Source organism: Electrona antarctica, assembly GCF_951216825.1.
Source record: "Electrona antarctica genome assembly, chromosome: 1".
Classification (NCBI taxonomy): domain Eukaryota; kingdom Metazoa; phylum Chordata; class Actinopteri; order Myctophiformes; family Myctophidae; genus Electrona; species Electrona antarctica.
In genome coordinates, this window is record NC_136806.1 from 17,011,143 (window position 1) to 17,029,998 (window position 18,856).

The 18,856-nt window shown below is 42.4% G+C and overlaps 2 protein-coding genes and 1 long non-coding RNA gene across 9 annotated transcripts in view; 2 read left to right on the forward strand and 1 right to left on the reverse strand.

Annotated features, from left to right (window-relative positions):
* LOC306940464 overlaps positions 1–18,856 on the reverse strand; it is a 687,363-nt gene that overhangs the window by 63,808 nt on the left and 604,699 nt on the right. The gene's annotated exons all lie outside the window — the stretch shown is intronic.
* On the forward strand, positions 1,384–1,668 carry LOC306920973 (transcription factor BTF3 homolog 4-like; the record flags this gene model as incomplete). Its single annotated transcript, XM_079497997.1, has 1 exon — positions 1,384–1,668. The coding sequence occupies one exon, from the start codon at positions 1,384–1,386 to the stop codon at positions 1,666–1,668; it is 285 nt and encodes a 94-aa protein (XP_079354123.1).
* Positions 6,778–18,856, forward strand: part of csnk1a1 (casein kinase 1, alpha 1) — a gene marked incomplete at its 3' end in the record, with an annotated part of 37,059 nt that continues 24,980 nt past the window's right edge. For 3 of the 7 annotated variants that reach the window (XM_079508147.1, XM_079508146.1, XM_079508148.1), the window contains exons 1-4: positions 6,784–7,685; positions 7,863–7,969; positions 15,619–15,745; positions 16,294–16,392. In XM_079508147.1, the coding sequence (XP_079364273.1) occupies positions 7,563–7,685; positions 7,863–7,969; positions 15,619–15,745; positions 16,294–16,392 (456 nt within the window). In that variant the 5' untranslated portion in view covers positions 6,784–7,562. Of the gene's footprint in view, positions 7,686–7,862; positions 7,970–15,618; positions 15,746–16,293; positions 16,393–18,856 lie in introns of all 7 variants that reach the window. The other 4 variants (XM_079508144.1, XM_079508145.1, XM_079508150.1 and 1 more) reach the window with 3 other exon arrangements.

Below are 18,856 nucleotides of genomic sequence, written 5' to 3' on the forward strand. Positions count from 1 at the left end.
TGGCAAATATTGAGATGTGTGGGGACAAAATCTGTATACCTATATGTAGGAGGGGCTAGCGCCCCTCAAAAAAATGTACTTAGTTACTTCACACCACTGGTTTCCTCCGCAACATCCTCACATTCTTTGGGCCACGCCCACAACCCACGACTGACACAGCTCTGCATTGGGTAGGACACCCAGCCAGGCGCCAAAACATTTCCCTCTCCAGTCAGTCACTGAAATAGACAATAAAGTACATGAAATATACAGGCAACATTGCAGAATTGCCTTTTCTATATCCATGCTATTCCGGTCAGAACAAAGTTATCTATGGACGTTTTTTCAGTCCAAAAATAAATAATGAATAGACTACACAATGAAACTAAAAAGTGCTTTGAGGAGCACAGGCCTCCTCCAGGTCAGGTATAGGTTGTGGTCCTGCAATGTTCGGAATTCGGCAATTCGCCAATCAGGATGGAATAATTATGAAAGATCGGATCACATGCATAGAGGGTGTGCACGTGACATCATCATCATACCCGGAAGTTATGCGGGACGCCTACCGAGTGGCAAAAGACTACTTTCTGGCATTGACAGCCCATACATCCAAACATAAAAGTCCTATCTGACCTATCCTATCTCACTTCATAGATCTATTTTTCAACTAAGCTAAGACATTTTATATAGAGGGGAAAAAGGAGTCTGCATAACTTACTAGACTGGTGGTGTTAGTAGCAACGATGTCCCACCTGATTATGCAATACCCTTTGCACATTAGATATTAGACTTTTGAGGCCATCAGGCAGAGGCTCTGAGCCACTCACCTCCCTTTTGACCTCCTCCCACGGGGAAACCCGATCCGGGTCACGGCACCAATGTAACGCCCGGGATTCGAACTCCTCCCGCGTGAAAGTCCAACATCTTAACCACTAGACCAAAGGGATATCCCTCTGGACCGGGGGAGATATTAGACTTTTGAGGCCATCAGGCAGAGGCTCTGAGCTACACTATATTCCTATATATGGGCATACTGGTCGGATTGGCTTGGGTCGTTGGCGACATGCGATTTTAAGGTAGGGCATGATGCGTGGTAAAGCTTTGTGTTGAGTGTGATGTCAGACTAGAGCTCTAGGCTATATAAGGTTTTATTACAGAGCATGCCTCTGTAGATATCCGATCAGTGACAACATGAATAAGAGCATTTTATCCAAACTTCAGGACCAGGAGCTGAATAAGGAGGTTTTATCCAAATTCCAAGAACAGATTCGGATAGGAGGGAAAGGCACAGCTCGTAGGAAGAAGAGGTTGATACATAGGACAGCTGCCGCTGATGACAAAAAACTACAGACTTCTCTAAAGACATTGTCCGTCAACGCCATTAATGACATTGAAGAGGTGAACATGATCAAGGATGATGGCGCTGTGATCCATTTCAACAATCCCAAAGTGCAGGCTTCCCTCAATGCCAACATATTCGCCATCAGCGGCAAAAGTGAGTCCAAGCAGGTAACGGAGATGCTTCCCGGCATTCTCAATCAACTGGGAGCCGACAGCCTCAGCAGCCTGCGCAAACAGTTTCCCCAGCAAACTCCGAAGGAAGAAGGCAATGAAGAGGAGGACGATGACGACGACGATGTTCCAGATTTAGTGGAGAACTTTGATGCAGCATCCATGAATGAGGCCTGATGTCCCTCAAAAACCAATAGGCTCCTACGTACATACTATGTACACAAAGTTGGACTGCTGTGAAGCAAAGAAAGACATCGAGTTCTTAACCCTGTCAACCACAGACTTCTATTTTCCAATGTCCCAATGAATTGATTCCATCAGATTACAAATGGATAACACCCAGCAACACTAAATAAATAGATGTAGCCCTTAGCTTCTCCACTGGCTTCATGTTGTTCCCATTAACCCCCTGATGGAGATTTTACACTGCTGGTCCTCACATTGTATCTGTTGTTAACAGGTCGTTTTCCTACGAGGTTGTTCCTGCGTAATTTGCTTGTGTGACCTGTGGCAGAAAAATACAGACTCTTCCACATGTGATGCCACATTATATGGTCATTAATTCCTCTTCTCAAATAAAACTAAAATATTATGTGGATCTCAGGAACCACATGGCGTGACTCCAATGTGGATCTCCAACTTGGACTAAATGTGACCAGCCTGTGACATTTGTTCACTATGATGACTCCAAATTTGGGCAATGTTTTGGCACTTTCTTAAAACGAAAGTTAAATATTTTGGAAAAAGTATAAAACAGTAGAGATACTCCCGTTGCCTACGGTATAGGCGGAGTGAATAAAAAGTTTGGCCAGTCCATCATTTACGAGATTATTTCCGGACAGACACATGGACAGCACATAAGCTCTTTAGCCTCTCTAGAGTCATGCTTAAACCCAACCTAGATCTTCCTCTCTTAACTATAGACCCATCTCAACTCCCATGGGTTATTTTACGCAAAAAAAACAACTGCCAGGTGCTAAAAGCGGTGTCTCCGTTGTGCATCTTCCCCCATCGTCTCCCTCCTTGTTTGTTATGATATAGCAACGCGCACGTTGATTTGTGCACGTTGATTCGTATTGTTTATTTTCCACATGCAGTCCCAGGGCGTGTATAGATGTTTTGACTCATGCCGTTCAGACGATGGGTACGTTGCTTGCTGTCCCATTGGCTTAGAGGTAGCCTGAGACGAGGCAGCCATAGGCCGTGACTATGACTAGGTCGTCTATATTCTATTTTTTTTTACCAAATGTTGATTGTGACGATATTTTTGTGTGTCCCCCTCTTTTTTTAGGGGCGCTAGCCCCTCCAATGCATGGCTTTCCGAAATTACGTCATGTAGCAGCAAGTCTATGGACTTTAAATGTTTGTTAAGAGCCTTTTTAACAAAAAAACGTTTGGCGGCCAAGTCTATGGATTTTAATGTTTGTTTAGGGCGGTTATAATACAATTTGTTTGCCAGCCAAGCCGGACTTTAATGTTTATTTAGTAAATGACGCCAACAAGGAGGGACAGTTTATCTGTTTCTTTAGTTAGTCAGTGCACTTCGCATAAACCTGCAATGGTAATGTAACTGCAACTGTAATGATGTAATCACCTGTACTAAGGGTTAACTGCCAAACACCTTATCTAACAATCTCAAGTCATGATGTAAAGGCGATCTCACCCCCCTCCCCCCAAAGTAAATCACAGATCACACATTCCGTGCTCAGCCAATGTGTTTTCAGTGGTGTACGGTAGAGGGTGCTCTACCGCAGCCTGTGAATGATCCCAGAATCAATGAAGAAGTGTACACCCACAAATCACGTGATGACATTTTCCAGCTGCTTTATTTAGGATGATGCTGAAAAAACATAAAGGGAAGCTCCGCACACTCAGATCTGTGCACAATCAAAGTATTTATTTTGCAAGCTTTCGGTCTACTGACCTTCAGGCATCCTGTGTGAGTGTCCGGAGCTTCCCTTTATATTCTTTTCATTATCCCTTTGTGGCTCCAGCACCTCACTTACGTTTCTTTTAGCAGATGAGCGGTGGTTCTTTTTACTTTTTTGTCTGATTTAGGATGATGCTAAAACATTCATGAAAATCACACCCATGTGAAGTGAGGGCCGCTCTTATCATCATACATCATTCCGGCCAATGAGAATTTTCATCCTCACCTTCGTCTTCAATGTTTGTCTTTACGCAATGTTTGTGTTTACACAAACACTCAAAACTGGCCATTCATTGTCAATGGCATTCAATGTTCATGTTAGGACTCAAAATTGGCCGGACTCTAACCTCAGTCTTAACCGGCCACGTAGGTCGGACCCTAACCTCAGTCTTAACTGGCCACGTAGGTCGGACCAGAGCTTAAATATAGACAGTTACGCAAACTGCGTTCACTTCATGGGGCCAGTCCAATGGCGGCTCTTCTACATAGACTTCTATTGAGAATGGGGACAACCAACTGGGACACGTCCTGGGCCGGAAGTAGGCAGAAATGCATTGGACTCAGGCAACATGCAGCCCAGCATAATGATCTTAAATCCCTTTATTTTAGATTGTTTTGTAGTAATAGTACAACATAAACATTAAAGAGACTTTAGTTGTTACTGTACAATACTTTAAAACAGTTGGCATGTTGCACACATGCTTAAATTAGCTCTTATTTGCGCCGCCCTCGTTGAAAATGTATTTCCAACTCCAGCTTGTCTCAGTCCAGGCTGCATGAAAAAAATCGAGGTTCAAGGTTTACCCACACATTTTCAGTGTGTTTGGGAGATTGTATAGCTTCCCTGATTGGATAACCCAAATCGTTAGCTTCATGGATTGCAAGGAGCGTTGCATCAAGTTTGTGCCGGTTAGCCACTATAAGTCCCTGATTGGCCAAACCCAAGCCGTTGGCTTAACCGATTGAACCAGCGTTGTGTAACGTTTGTGCCGCATAGACAATAGAGTACTGAAATCACTCGTTCATCCCTGTCACGGAAGTAGTTTCTCTATGGAAAATCGTCTCATGTAAGAATTGTGGTCCAAAAATAAACCAATTGTCCCGGTGCTATTGTCAGGGAGGTGGCTCGATCTGTATCGTTTACGATAATCAGTCACTCATTTGATAGGCCTATACAGTCTGTTTCTGGCAAAACTGTAATTCGTTTGGCAGGGGTAACGTTAGTGTTTTCCGTTTGCTTGCCATCAGCTGATTCATTCCTTCATATGAGTCAAACTGACGTGCTGTTTATTTTTGTAGGCTATGCCCTAGCATATAAATAGGCTAACCCCTCATATGTCCAGCTTTGAGGGTTTGTGTAAACACAAACATTGTCCTAACACAAACATTGAATGCCGTTGACAATGAATGGCCAGCTTTGAGTGTTTTTTATTTACACAGACATTGATATATCTAAGCTCTGGTCCGACCTACGTGGCCAGTTAAGACTGAGGTTAGGGTCCGACCTACGTGTCCGGTTAAGACTGAGGTTAGGGTCCAACCTACGTGGCCGGTTAAGACTGAGGTTAGAGTCCGGCCAATTTTGAGTCCTAACATGAACATTGAATGCCATTGACAATGAATGGCCAGCTTTGAGTGTTTGTGTAAACACAAACATTGAAGACAAAAGTGAAGACGCAAATTGTGATTGGCCAGAATGAGATGATGTATGATGATAAGAGCACCCCTCACTTCACATGGGTGTGATTTTTGAGCCCTTCTATAATCTATACAGCTTTTGTCCCCACACGTCTCAATATTTACCATTGACAATGCAAGGAGGAATTTGGTCAAATGTCCACCAAATATGATGTAAATTTGACCAACCAATCACAAAAATGCAGTTGTTCATGATATGATGTTGTTGATCTATAATGATAAGAGCGCCCCTCAACTTCACATGGCATGGGCATGATTTTTGAGTGGTGCAAACCACTCCAACAACCAGCTTTGTTTGTATCCATGTTTGTGTGTACCTGTACGTGGGGCCCAAAATAATGAGCATGGTTACTATGGTCACTGACATTACGTCAGACCACAGCTGATCAAGACCTTGCACCACTCAGTTCACACGGGTGTGATTTTTTTTACTTAATGTATGCCTATAACATCAAGAGTAAGTGCTAAGGAAGCATGCTGTGCCATGACACAAAACTTTACTATTCGTAGGGGAGGAAATTGTTTGAATATATTTTGTGGAGAGGGCTGTCACCAGTGACAATGAGTGCCTGCTGACGTCACGGCCAGGCCTCTCATCATAGCTCCTCTAACTGCAGGGAAAACAGAGCGCGTTCCCGTGCTGTGATACCGTGCGCGTTCCCGGCGGCTAAACTAAACCAACATTTAGCTGATCAAGTCGGTGTGTTATACAAAATCCAGTGACCTATCGAATTGAGTGACTCCAGAGCACAAAGGTGACAGTAGTAAACCACCTGAAAAACTTGCCTTTTTGTATAGGCTACGTTTATTCACTTTATTGCATTGTAGGGTTTATTGACTATGAATGAAACTATGAAATAACATAATATTATTGTGTAGCCTAGTAAAACTTTGAATTCGAAATAAATCACTGACAGTGTGACCAGAAAATCCTCACGCGCACCTCCTCCTCCATGCTTCACAGTAGGAACACAAATGAGTGATAAGACTTAAGAAGACCAAAAGGACAGATTTAATTTCTAATGCCTCTTGCTCATGTGTTCTTGGCTCAAGAACAAGAACGGGTCTAGTATCAGTCTACAATCACTAAAGACTGTATTCAACACCTCCCACTCCTGCCACCCCCCCCAGCTAGCCTACCACCATTGTCTCTCACCTTGACCCACGTTTGGCGTTTCTTCACACCTCGATTGTGATTTTGAGTAGGCTATGGATTGATAAGGGGTCCCGAACATAGGGGGGGGGGGGGAGTCCCGAACTGTCCCACTGGGTGGGGTTGAAAAAAATTGGCCTTATTTTATTGACAATGTAACTATATATATATATATATATATATATACAGTAAATGTCAGAATCAGAATTAATGAATTCTGATTAACTGAAAATGGCGGACCCAGGCTGTAAAAGTTTATGCATATGGTTCGTCCACAATAAACGTTTTTGTATTGACTTGTACTTTCGTTTGAAATGTATACCCATTCTACATACTGTGAAATAAAAATGTCAATCAATCGAATATTACAGTCTGTCAACAGACAATGTTAAAATATAGTTGAATACATGATTAGTTTAAAAGTTGAATGGAAGAAAGAAACGCCCTCCGCCAGTGAGTAGGTGTGTCCAAACTTTTCACTGTATTTTAGTGTATCACGCGGAGTTCGTAGGTGAATTTCAAATCTTAAACCAGAGCGAGAGAGAGAGAGAGATGGTAACAACAGCGCCTTCTGTAACAATACAATTCGATGAGTCACCAATTCCGGCGTAACACCCGAAACCCAGCAGAAAGAGAAAAGGCTAGTTGGTGAAGAGAGAAGATGGCGGAGTGAGTGAGTGGGTTGCGCCTCGGGAAGAAGGTTGCTACCCTTTTGAAATTCGACTAAATACGCTCGAAATTACGAATTTAGCACCTGAGTTTTCAGAAGAGAAAGAGACCCCCTCGACACAGAGGAGGTCCAGGACATTGTTTTTTTTCCTGTCGTATTTTGGTATCAACGAAACGTTGGCTACATTTAGCTAGCTGGGCTAACTCCGAAGAAGAAGCACTGACTGGATTATTGGTCGACTTTGGCCTTCGATTGGTTTAAAAAACAACAGAAAAAAACAGATTCAGCTGTGTTTTGTGTTTTTCCTGGATTTTTATGGGAATACACGCCAACATAAACGCACGAATACACCCTTTCGGGCACTGGTGAACATTTTAAAAAACTTTAGACATTTTGTACCAACTGGACGGAGGTGGTTGGAGAAGGAGGCTGTTTTCCTGGTAGCGAGACCTGACGATAACGATACGACCAAGTATCGAAAGAATCATCGTCGACCCTACCAGACTCTCATGTTCATTTTTTGTGTCTTGTTGTTGTCGTCTTCATTTTTAAAGTGAATCGAGGAGTGCTGCTCGTCGGGGTTTTGGTGAATCGGCATTCATCATTATTATATTATTATTATGGCGAGTAGCAGCGGCTCCAAGGCCGAATTCATAGTCGGTGGGAAATACAAGCTGGTCAGGAAAATCGGATCGGGGTCTTTCGGCGACATCTACCTGGCAATCAACATCACAAATGGAGAGGTACACATTCGTGGTCATTTTTTTAAGCAAAAGATGTGATTTTTGTGTTGTTGCCAGCCACAACTCTTGAAGATGGCCAGGTTCTCGCTAAAAGCTAGCGCGACATGGCCCACTTATAATGAATTGATAATATCCCTATATATCGATCACCCTGTGTGTGTGTATTATTATTTTCAGGAGGTAGCAGTCAAATTGGAATCGCAGAAAGCCAGACATCCGCAGCTGTTATACGAAAGCAAGCTGTACAAAATCCTACAAGGAGGCGTCGGAATACCGCACATAAGGTAACTCAAAACTATAGGAAACACCTTTTTCCACTGCTCACTTTTGTATTGCCACTGCCAGAGTGCAAGACTTCCCCCCCGAGGGGGTGTCACGGCATATATGGTGTGCTGTCTTTGTTTGTTTCACGATGAGTTGTCGATGGTGGCTTTGCCTTGGGTTTACGTGTCAACTCAACTAACTTGTGGTCTTTTTAAGTGAAAATAACATATCTACAAGCTTAACAACGCGTCATTTCGGCAAGCGATACTCAACATTAGCTTACGTTAGCGTGATGCTAAATCACTCCGGCCCTGTCCCCCTTCCTAAAACCTTTTAATGTGTCGCTTTTCGCGACCGCGTCGTGTATTTAATAGACGGATCGCGATGTCTCTCTTGGTAGATTATTGTTACGTGGAAATGTCGTGTTTTGAGGTTGAAGCCAGATATATGTTATGGTGGTTTGGTTGGAAATGGCCGCTCCTCTCTTTTGTTGTGTTTGCAATCCCAACATGTCTTCCTCCTACTGCTAGAAAATGGCGGCGGGGCGAGAGTAGTATAGCGAAAACACGGATGAACTGGCCAGGGCCTCCTTAATGTTGGCCGTGCTGTTTCTATGCTCAAGGTGACTTGTAGCAACGTATTTTCAACCGATACCTATCCATATGTGGCGACGAATACACACGAATCCGTTCCCTATCCCTAGTAGCAGAAGGCCCTCTGCTGTAGCTACACGTAGAGAAGGCCTGTGACTGTGTAAATATCCCAGTACCACACACACTAATGAGACTGTCCCTTTATATCAATGGTTTTCAACCCTTTTCACATCAAGGCCCATTATTTATTGGGCATTTGAGCCACGGGGCCATCATTTTGATTAGATTTTGCCTCTCGGTCCCAATACCTTTGGGATATTTTGTTGTGTGGTATTGTGGGAACAATTCCATGCTGTATTGATGTGGTACCATAGAGACAACAGGCAAATATTGATCAAAATAACAATTATTCTACATTCTAATTGTGTAGACTTCTTGTAAATTAAGCAATGCAGATGCTTAACAATAATTTAACTCTTGAGAGTGTAAAGGGAAACCAAATGGACCCATAAGGGTCAATTTGCTTTAATTTTACACAAGGGTTACAGGTCTAAGGGTCAATTTGGTTACCAACTCCATTATTTAGCTGGGGACCACCTGGGACCCCTTAAAAAGGACCACTGGTTAAAAGCCATTGCCCTATGTCCAATCCATCCCGATGGTAATCATTGCTGCTTTTTTGCATCCGACAATCTTAGAGGATATCAGGGATATCATGACCAAAGAAATCTATTTGTTTTCAATATATTTCATGCTCCCACAATGGCGTTTTTGTAATGTTTTGTGCAGGTTTATTCTGCTTTGATGTGGCATATCATGTCACTATAGAATGCTGTGTGATTGTAGTGATGCAATATGAGTCAACCACATTGTTCCATATATTCATTGTGTGCCCTTCCTGTTCATTGTATGTGTGAAACACATTTATTATGGCATGATTGGCATCTATTCTAAACCAGCTTTCTTGCTAGGCCAAGGCTGCATGATGTAGCCAACATTGGATCACCATAAATTCATGTTCTTATCAGTCTAGTAGTATGTTGCCTATTATCACTATATAGCCCATATCACATTATTTCTGTAATAGTCTTAAAATGTCATGTTTGGCCGAATTAAACCTGGGGAAAGAATTGGGTAAAGAGAAATAATGTCAAACATAACCAAGCGGGCTTTAGCAATACAATATACTTTTAGTAGGTCAGTTATTCAAGGGGTTGACAGACTACCAGCATGTTTTTGACACCAGCATTGCTTACGTCTTATTTGTCTGCATTGTTTCTGAAATGCAAACCACAGCAAACCCATTATTTGATCAGTTATTCCATTTAGTCTGAGGTTCATAATTCAGCATTCGACTATTGCAACCAATATAATTAAACAATAGCACTAATGTTGTCTAGTGTAGTCTAGACTCTATATCTGTCTTTTCCAAAGTACCTGGGCGAGGATTTCTGTTTTGAGGGAGGCTAGCAGTTTATATGAGCCTTGTTGGCTCCCATGACTCAGGGGCAGGAACTCAGGAACAGTTGAGAACTGCAAAACTATGCGTTTGTCATCCTCAAGTTCCATATGCATGTTTTGACTTGATTTTTAATTGAAGAGCTGGCTTTGATATTGAGCAAGGTGTGTAGATAATGGTCTGGTAAGCATTATTACTGTTGATCCTGAGTTCTCGTCTTTAACCCAATCACTTAGTCTTAAACCATATATACTGGAGTCCCCCAGAGGTCTATACTTATTACTATCCCTGCTACTTTCTACTATCCCCAAGCCCATTGAGACCAGATTCTACAAATGTCTTCTAAATTCTGAAAGTTTTCTAAACGTTTCTCAAACCTTTTCATGTCAAGGACCCCCAAAATTATATGTACTCTGTCGCCGACCCCCGTCTTGTACCAGGGACCCCCCAGAAGGATAAATATGAGTTAAAAACGTTTGGTGTGAAAGAATATATATTTAAAAATGGTTAAAAGGTGATTCATGCGTCCTCAGATCTAAATGGGCTAGGCCAAATCTCTATGCTGAAGATAGCTGATCTACAAGCTCACAACATGATGTATTGTGAGCGTGTAAATGTTTGACCCAGAATAGGTACTCGTACTAAAGTGGTTTTAAATACTACCTCATCTCAAGTGATATTTCCTTATTGTATTATGCAAAGTTAAAGCTGAGTCAGACCGAATTGACTACTAGAATAACGATTAATCTGTTATGGACTTGCATGTGGAATTGCACTGACGGGCAGTAGCAATCCAGTTGTACTGCGCCTGCGGTCAAATGTGGCAATGAGAGCTTGGTTGATATTGACGAGCACTAAATTAAATCTTCCTTCCTTCTATAGTGGCGATCATTCATTCTCTCAAAAGCCATGAGGTGCAAATTTGCGTCCTCTTAGCTTCAATATGTGCTTTGCTCAGCCAATTCACTTAAAGGCACCATGTGCATTCACCAGGTGAGGTCGGCTGGCAGGTCCCTGGTGATGCACTCTTTGCCAGAAATGAAGACACAAGACGGCTTGTGTAATCGCGTGTGAGGGTATTGTTATTGTAACTTAACCAGTTGATACCCCGGTTGATGAGCAAAACCAAGGCATTATGATCCTTATCAGCGCTTGAAATGAAAGTAAGCCAACATGCTGCTCAGGTTGCATTCTGCATTGTGGCTGGAGACTGTGCCCACAGTCTGACGATAAAACTAATCTAATATGAAATCCTAAGTCCTAACAGAATGTTTATGATTGCCATTTCACACTACAGTGGAGAGTGGACCTCCTTAAGAGTCCTTGTGTTATCTTTTTCTTCACATCAGAGGTGCTCACAAGCATCAGATCCCATGCCATCTAGAGATCGATAGATCTCATAGATAGTGTGTGGTTGGATGTGGTATCACATGGATACCTTTCACAGTGATGCAAATAGCCTGCATCCTTATCATGTCACCCTCCGGGGGTCATGGGAAGCAATACTGTACTCGGTACTGTGCTCTGTGTCCCTGGCTGGGACCCATCTAAAAGACCACCCCCTGGGTCCCGGGACCCATTACATTGAAATCCTATTTACACTTTATTGATCCCGTGGGGGAAATTCAGGTGCCAGAGATGCATGGCAGTAAAAGTTACAGAATATACAGGTTTGATTGATTGCATACTTTATTAGCAGTTTGCAAAAAGAAGTACAGTTCAATGCAAGGTCTGCTAAGAGGATTTTAAGCCAAATAAAACACATGTCTGTCCATTGGGGTCCACTCCTTTGTACTCATCAAAGCATTATATTTGATCCGCAGCAATGCTAGCACTGGCTAATTGTTAGTGCTCTGAGAGGAAGTGCTGAGGGAAACTGAGGCTCCCAACTGCCGTATATAGCATTGGGGGGGGGAAGCACAACTTAAAGATCGTTTGGTCTAGTTTCAATTTCTGTTTGCCTTGTAACTATGACATGATGAAATATGAGAGTTTTGACCATTCCCCAGGGGAAACTGTTATACCATATTACCGTCCAGCCCTTGTGACGGGGCACCGTGGCACAGTTGGTAGCACTATCGCCTCACAGCTAGAAGTAGGACGGTCCCAAGTTCGATTCTCGCTGTGGGTGCTGGGGGGCATGTTCTCTCCTATGCGTCACCAGCGCCCCTACGCTAGGTGGAGTTGGTGGAAGTGCCTTTCTGTGTGGAGTTTGCATGTTCTCCCCTGTGTCCTTAACAAACGCATGCAGTAATCCTGGTCTCTATATAGCCTTCCCCTGGTCAGCCGGGGTGCCTGATGGAGGGGAAAGGACCCAGGAGAGCCCCCCCCCCCACCCCCGTCAGGTGATAAGCGGCCTGCTCACTCATGCATTGAAGGAAGCACAAGCTCAGGTCGGGGCTCTCCCCAGGTTGGCAAAGGGAAATTGGCTTCCAGGATTACAGTTTAAGCAATTGGCACCAGGTGAAAAAATGGGTTACAAAATTGTGGGATAAAAATTGCGGATCTACCAACTCATGAGTTTCGTTATGTGATGTATTGTAAGTTTGTAGATCTGCTATTTTCAAGTTTCACCTATAATGACATGCCCAAAATATGGACTCCAGGATGAAAGTGGTTAATTTCACTGTAATATAACCATGAGCTAGCTAGGAAATCATATTGGAAAGCATATTTTGAGCAATGGCCTGTGGTCAGTCTGTCGGCTACTAGGCTAATGTTATAAATGTTCCTCCCTACTCAAAGTTTAACATACACTCCCTCACCCTGGTAACTGGCACCTGGCTTAGACAATGGTCGTGGAACTACTAAGGTGTGGTTTCTGGCAAGGGGTGTGTGCGCGCCTTAAAAACTAGATCACCAGGTTTGTATTAAGTAACCTTGTAATGGATGAGTGAGCACGTGTGTGTGTGTGTGTGTGTGTGTGTGTGTGTGTGTGTGTGTGTGTGTGTGTACGCGTGTGCAGTTGCTTGTTGCATGATTGCACAATCCATTACATTACTTTACCTGCAGTGTTTGAAGGACTGAAAAGTTAACATTTAAAGTCAACAACCGAAGGAAGACAAGCTTTTTTTTAGGGTTTAGTTGTGTTTAGAATAACTTTTGATGAGGTGATCTAAACATTTCCTATGTAGGACAATAATGATGACAAAGCCTGTATGGGGTTGGTTGTTCATAACTTCAACCACATTCTGCTGCATTATTGCTTAATGCGCACCATTTTGCTCTATTTTGAATTTTCACTATTGCTGAGGAACATAATTATTTGATTCTGCATCTCGTATACCACATGGTTTCAGTGTTAGAAATGACATTGTACCTTTTACGGAATTAATTAGAAATGTTTTGGATGTGATTATAGCACCAGCGTATTTGTGCTGTACAGTGCCTTGTTTGAACGATAGATTTGTTGGAGTTCTGCAGTTCTGAAGATTTGCAAAGGATCTCAGTTGAACTAACTAGGTTATTTGAAAATCTCCGATCTACAAGCCCAAATAAGCAACTACACTTTAGAAACGAGCCCCAAAAAAAACGCAGCTTTTCAGAAAAAGAAAGTCACTTATGATAAGCAGACATGGCAACACTGGGGAGAGGATACCTATTTACTACACGTACCTCGACAGTGGGCGCAGGGCCAATAAGGCAATCAAGGAAGTAGGTAGGGCCCGCACAGGCGCACACCATTCTTTAGGCAAAGGAATTACTCAAAACGTTGTCTACAATGCAGGCCCTACCTCCTTCCAACACTGGAGAGAGGGCAGCATGAAGCCAGTCAAACCTGCTGATCTGCTGCTGCTCTCTTGTACTTTTCCTCCCATCCCCCACTTTCAGAGCGCCACAGGAACCCAGTGCTTTCCCAATGGGATTTAGAGCAGGAAGCCTCTCTGCCTCTCATCCTCTCACCAGCACATTGTGCTGTTGGGCGAGTGAGTACTGGGGACTTTTATTACAGCCTGGCCAAAAAGTCAGATTGAGAGTTGTTCCGATATTAGACTGTGCGTGGGCCTATATACCGCTGTTAACACAGTACTTTGTACTGATTGTATTGGTCTGGCTCTAATTTGAATCAACATGCCATTCTTGTAGCCTATATGGCCCACTGTTTCTCTGGCAGTTTTGTAAACCACAAGCTTTGTCACAGTACAATATTGTAAATCTTCAGGTAATGATTTGATATTTGCAGATATCACACTTTTTGCCATGAAGAGATTAATTATTGAAATGGGGGAGAGAAAGTGAACAAACTGTTGATCAGAAGGTTTTTAAACCATTTACTGCAGTAGCAAACATGGTTAACTGTAAGCTGCTGAAATGTTAGCATTGTTAACTCTTTTTCATATATTGCTGAACCAGTGGACCTAAAGGTCACTTGGCTTGACCTGACATGCTTCTGCAAAGGATACAACGCAATGCCTTGGCTTATTTTGCTGTCTCACAATGCGCCACAGGCTTGTTGATGAGCTATTGTCGTAAAGCGGAGTAGAAATCGAGTAGGTCTCGTTGGGCCTTGAGTAGTTTCACTTTCAGCCAAAAACAACAAGGACGCCTCTTCTTCGCTCATGTTGCAAATTCAGCTGGCACCTGCTACCTACCACATCTACCTCTCCCTTTGCGTAGAAAGAGTTAAGTGGGCAACCACTGAATAATCCAGCAGTAACATTTTTCCATGTGGTCTGCACATGTTTCTGCCTGTGCTTCAATTATGTTCAATTATATCGGTACCAGAAATAAGGGTAGCAGCGGAGTAGTTCAACAATTGACGGTGTGGATCAGGGCTGTACACTACTTCTATATTGTGGCATTACTTCTTTGGAAGCCCGGAAGGTTATGTACAAGAATGCCCCTGCCTACAATGTTGCTATATGTGTATTGTAAATATTCTTTTTATCATTCTTCCTTTGTCATATTCCTGACATTTGAGTACATCAGTGCAGTCTCTTGTATTGCATCATATTATGTAACACCCCTCACCCCCCCCCCCCCCCCCCCCCCAGCAGAGTGTTGTGTAGCCCAGACAGCCAGGAAAACTGGTAGCTCAAGTGTCTTTCTTGAAGCTCTGGGTCGTCCCTGTAGTGTCTGGTTACAAGCAGCCATGACAAAAGCCAAGTATGTGTTTGATCCGCAAAACCCGCTGGGTGTGACAATATTAAATCATATAAAAATGTCTCCACAGTGAGATCTTTCACAAGCAGTCATGATACTACACTTTGGTAGCTTGTAAATCTATTATTTGCATGTCTCCAAGTTTCCCCTCCCTCTTTTTATGACGTGGTTCTACCAGACTAAAGTTTATTTGGCAGCATAGCAGCAATAGGTGTCTTGGATGACAAGACGGACGAGTTTGTCAGTAAAAAAAAATACATGCATACAATACAACACATTGGTGATGAAGCAACCCATTGACTGCCACCAAAAACCTCCGGCGCTGTCTCAAACTGCTGCAGGAAACACGGTATTGACCCCTGAACATCCACTTTCTGATCAATCACTGCAATCTGAGCCTCAATTCAGAGAAAAAAAGCCTCTAAAGATCGCGGCTCCCATAGCATTGGGTGGCGGCCATCTTGGTGAGGTCAAAATACAGAGTTTCCATATTTACATTGTGCTTTCTCTTTAGGTGGTATGGCCAGGAAAAGGACTACAATGTCCTAGTCATGGACCTACTGGGGCCCAGTCTGGAGGACCTGTTCAACTTCTGCTCGCGCCGATTCACCATGAAGACTGTCCTCATGCTGGCAGACCAGGTAACGTAACATAACATAAGCTACAATCACACTAAATCCTTCAGCGACCCAGAACCCCGTGTTATATTATGAGTTGCCCATGTACATCTAAGTCTGTGTACTTGAACTTGAGATACAGTGTACTTGATATGTATTGTGTACTGTAGCATACTTTATAGATAGGCTACGAGAGACATACTTTTTGATTGTTTGCTATTGTTTGGGAAGTTATTTTAAATGCAATTGTATTCTTTTTTTTAAATATATGAATATATAGATTGTATTCTTTTAAATCTACTTGTTTTCTATTCTTTTAAATCTACAAAATTGATTAGGCAGATTAACCACTTAAGCCCTGTGCTATACTTTGTGTATATCAAGACTGTCGCACAAAAATAGCCGACCTACAAGCTCACAATATATCGCATTGCGATGTGTTGGTAGCATATACGTAGATAGGCTATTTTCACTATTTTCTTACACATTTTGACAAAATATATATATTAAAATATTTTATCTCTTAAATCAAAGTTGTTAGTCTAAATATGTAATTTGTTTTCTCTCTCTAGATGATCAGTAGAATCGAGTATGTGCACACAAAGAACTTCATCCACAGAGACATAAAGCCCGATAACTTCCTCATGGGCATCGGCCGCCACTGTAACAAGGTAAGGCCCATCCAGATGACTTCTTTACTGTTTTCAGCTGCAGCAATGTCAACCCCATGTCTATGGCTGTTTCTGCTCTTTAAGGATATTGGCCTTTTGACTCTTGTGTCATGAATATAACCGGCTAACTGTGCAGCCTCTTTCAATATTTGTATTTTAGTTGTAGTTAATAACGGCATATGATTTGCCTCCACAATTTGAATGAGTAATACTCCATAGGACTACATCGAAGTCCCATTGAAGCATTTTAAATGGCTGATCAGGAACTCGTTAACTATGAGATCTTCAGAATCATGCATCATCTGTGACTATTGTTTGCATAGTTAAAAAGGTGTTTCTTTTTTGGTGAAAGTCTTCATATTCCACTGCACTAGAATGCCAGGTCCTCCACCTGTCTCTCTCCGTCTCCTGCCATGAATGAGTTGGCTATCCTCTTACTCTATGCAAGAAGGTCCATGGTGTAATGTGTATGTCCAAATTGCTTGTCTACAACCAATGTGCGTTACAAGCCAGAGACCCTGTTCTGCAAAACATTAGCAGAAGTGGGGTGACAATGAGGTGTTTTGAAAATGACTATCATCAAAAGGTAACAAGTTTGCAGGTCTGTGTCTTTCCACACATTAACAGACTAAATGTACACATTCAACACAGACTGTCTGCAAACCTACTGACTACACAGTAAGTAAACTGAAACACTGTTGAACTGGACTGGGTAATATTTAAATTCTAGATGGTTTCCTATGAGTTGCACTGATGATAAAGAACCATTATGTGCCGTTGAGTGTCTTCCAACTGAATGGGCATTTTAAGCAGCAGAATTAACCCTAAACTAAATCATCTGTTTGCTGATGATTGTATTAATGGGTGTGGAAAAACCTTCGATATGATGAAATTGCCTGCCAAAGTTTAAATTTGCAAAGAAATGTGCCCCCTCAACTGGCAGAAATTTCAACGAGTTGGTATAAGATACATTAGGTATTGTTTAACATCACAACCTAATTATCCAGCCATCGCAGTCTGTAATCACTGCAATATAATGTAATAACTATGCATATAAATGGTTCTTTGTCTTGGGTGAACATCTTGGCCAGTATTGATGGATTTGCTTCAATTACTTTATCTGTAGTAATTTAGGTAAATGATGGTGAATAGTTACTGAAATGGAGCAAAAATAATGACACTTGGCTTTGATTGACCTCCAAGTAAAGCACTTGGAGGTCATGGGGTCATGGCACTTTCACACCAGAAGCACAAATGCACTCATTAGATGCGTCTCTTGTACATGTCACAGTATTTGAAGTTTGTGCACCGAACCTTGCAGAATCCCAAGGGGTGCACACACAGCAAACTAGGCCTAGGAGAGTCCAGCTATGTCATCCGAGTGAAAACGGCTGTGCTATGTACATTCTGGTGTGACAGCTCCATCTTGCTGATGTGCCCCTCAAAAAGTTATGGTCAGCGTTTGAAACATTCATACCCACAGTGACTACAGGACTAAAGAACCTTTAGTTACAAATGTACGTGAATCGACCAACACTTGTTAAGCATTTTTCAGAATGGTATAGAATGCTGTTTGAGCCACTAGCATCAACGGGTACAAAGTAAGAGAAAGACCATCCATCAGCTGTTTGTTCCATGGAGTTATTGAAATGGTGATCGTTGGCCTCTTTAACCCTATTTGCTTCATTGACTGGAGTCAATGAAGGGTCTATACTAGGCCCTCTCATTTCCCCCCAAAATATCTTCACAGAAAATAGCTGATCTACAAGCTGACAATGCGTGTGCTTGTGAGCTATAATATGCGACTCTTAATCCAGTCCTGCCCAGTTTGTAGTCCCTGGGCTCTGTTAAAAGGCTTCTGTCTGCATGATGTACAATAATCACATTTCTATGCCCACAGAACAACAAAGCAACCATTCAAGATGTTTTGTTGTTTCCTGGTGATTGCCTTTTGTTGTCTTATTTGAACAGAGTTGTGTGTATATATGGTCAAGTTGCCTGTAAACACACTTGATATATACTGTATTTATTCAGAGCCCTTGCAGACAGGCAACATTTGGCTAAGTTAAAGCTAAAGATGCATGCGTCAACAGCAACCACTGCAATATCAGACAAACCCGGACCTGGTCTCCATACTTCATGAGTGTCGAGGCTAAATCAAACAACAGCTGAAGAGAAGCCAAAATCCTTGTCCGTTGGGGTTAGCCAGTTATTGAAAGTATTGGAGTGGGCAGCTGTGCTATAGCCTGTATTTCATTTTTGGCATTGCCGCCTGGCGCCTGGGCTCCGTGTATTTGTATCATTGTGCGTCTTGTGTGAATGCCAGCTGTGCGTTTTATTTTATTTATTAATTTATTTGTAAGAACAAACTGTATAAACTGATAGACTGATGGGTGGTGTACAGTGCACAGTAGATCGTCGACGCTCTTAAACTGCAGTCTGCATCATCATTGCTCTGTAATGC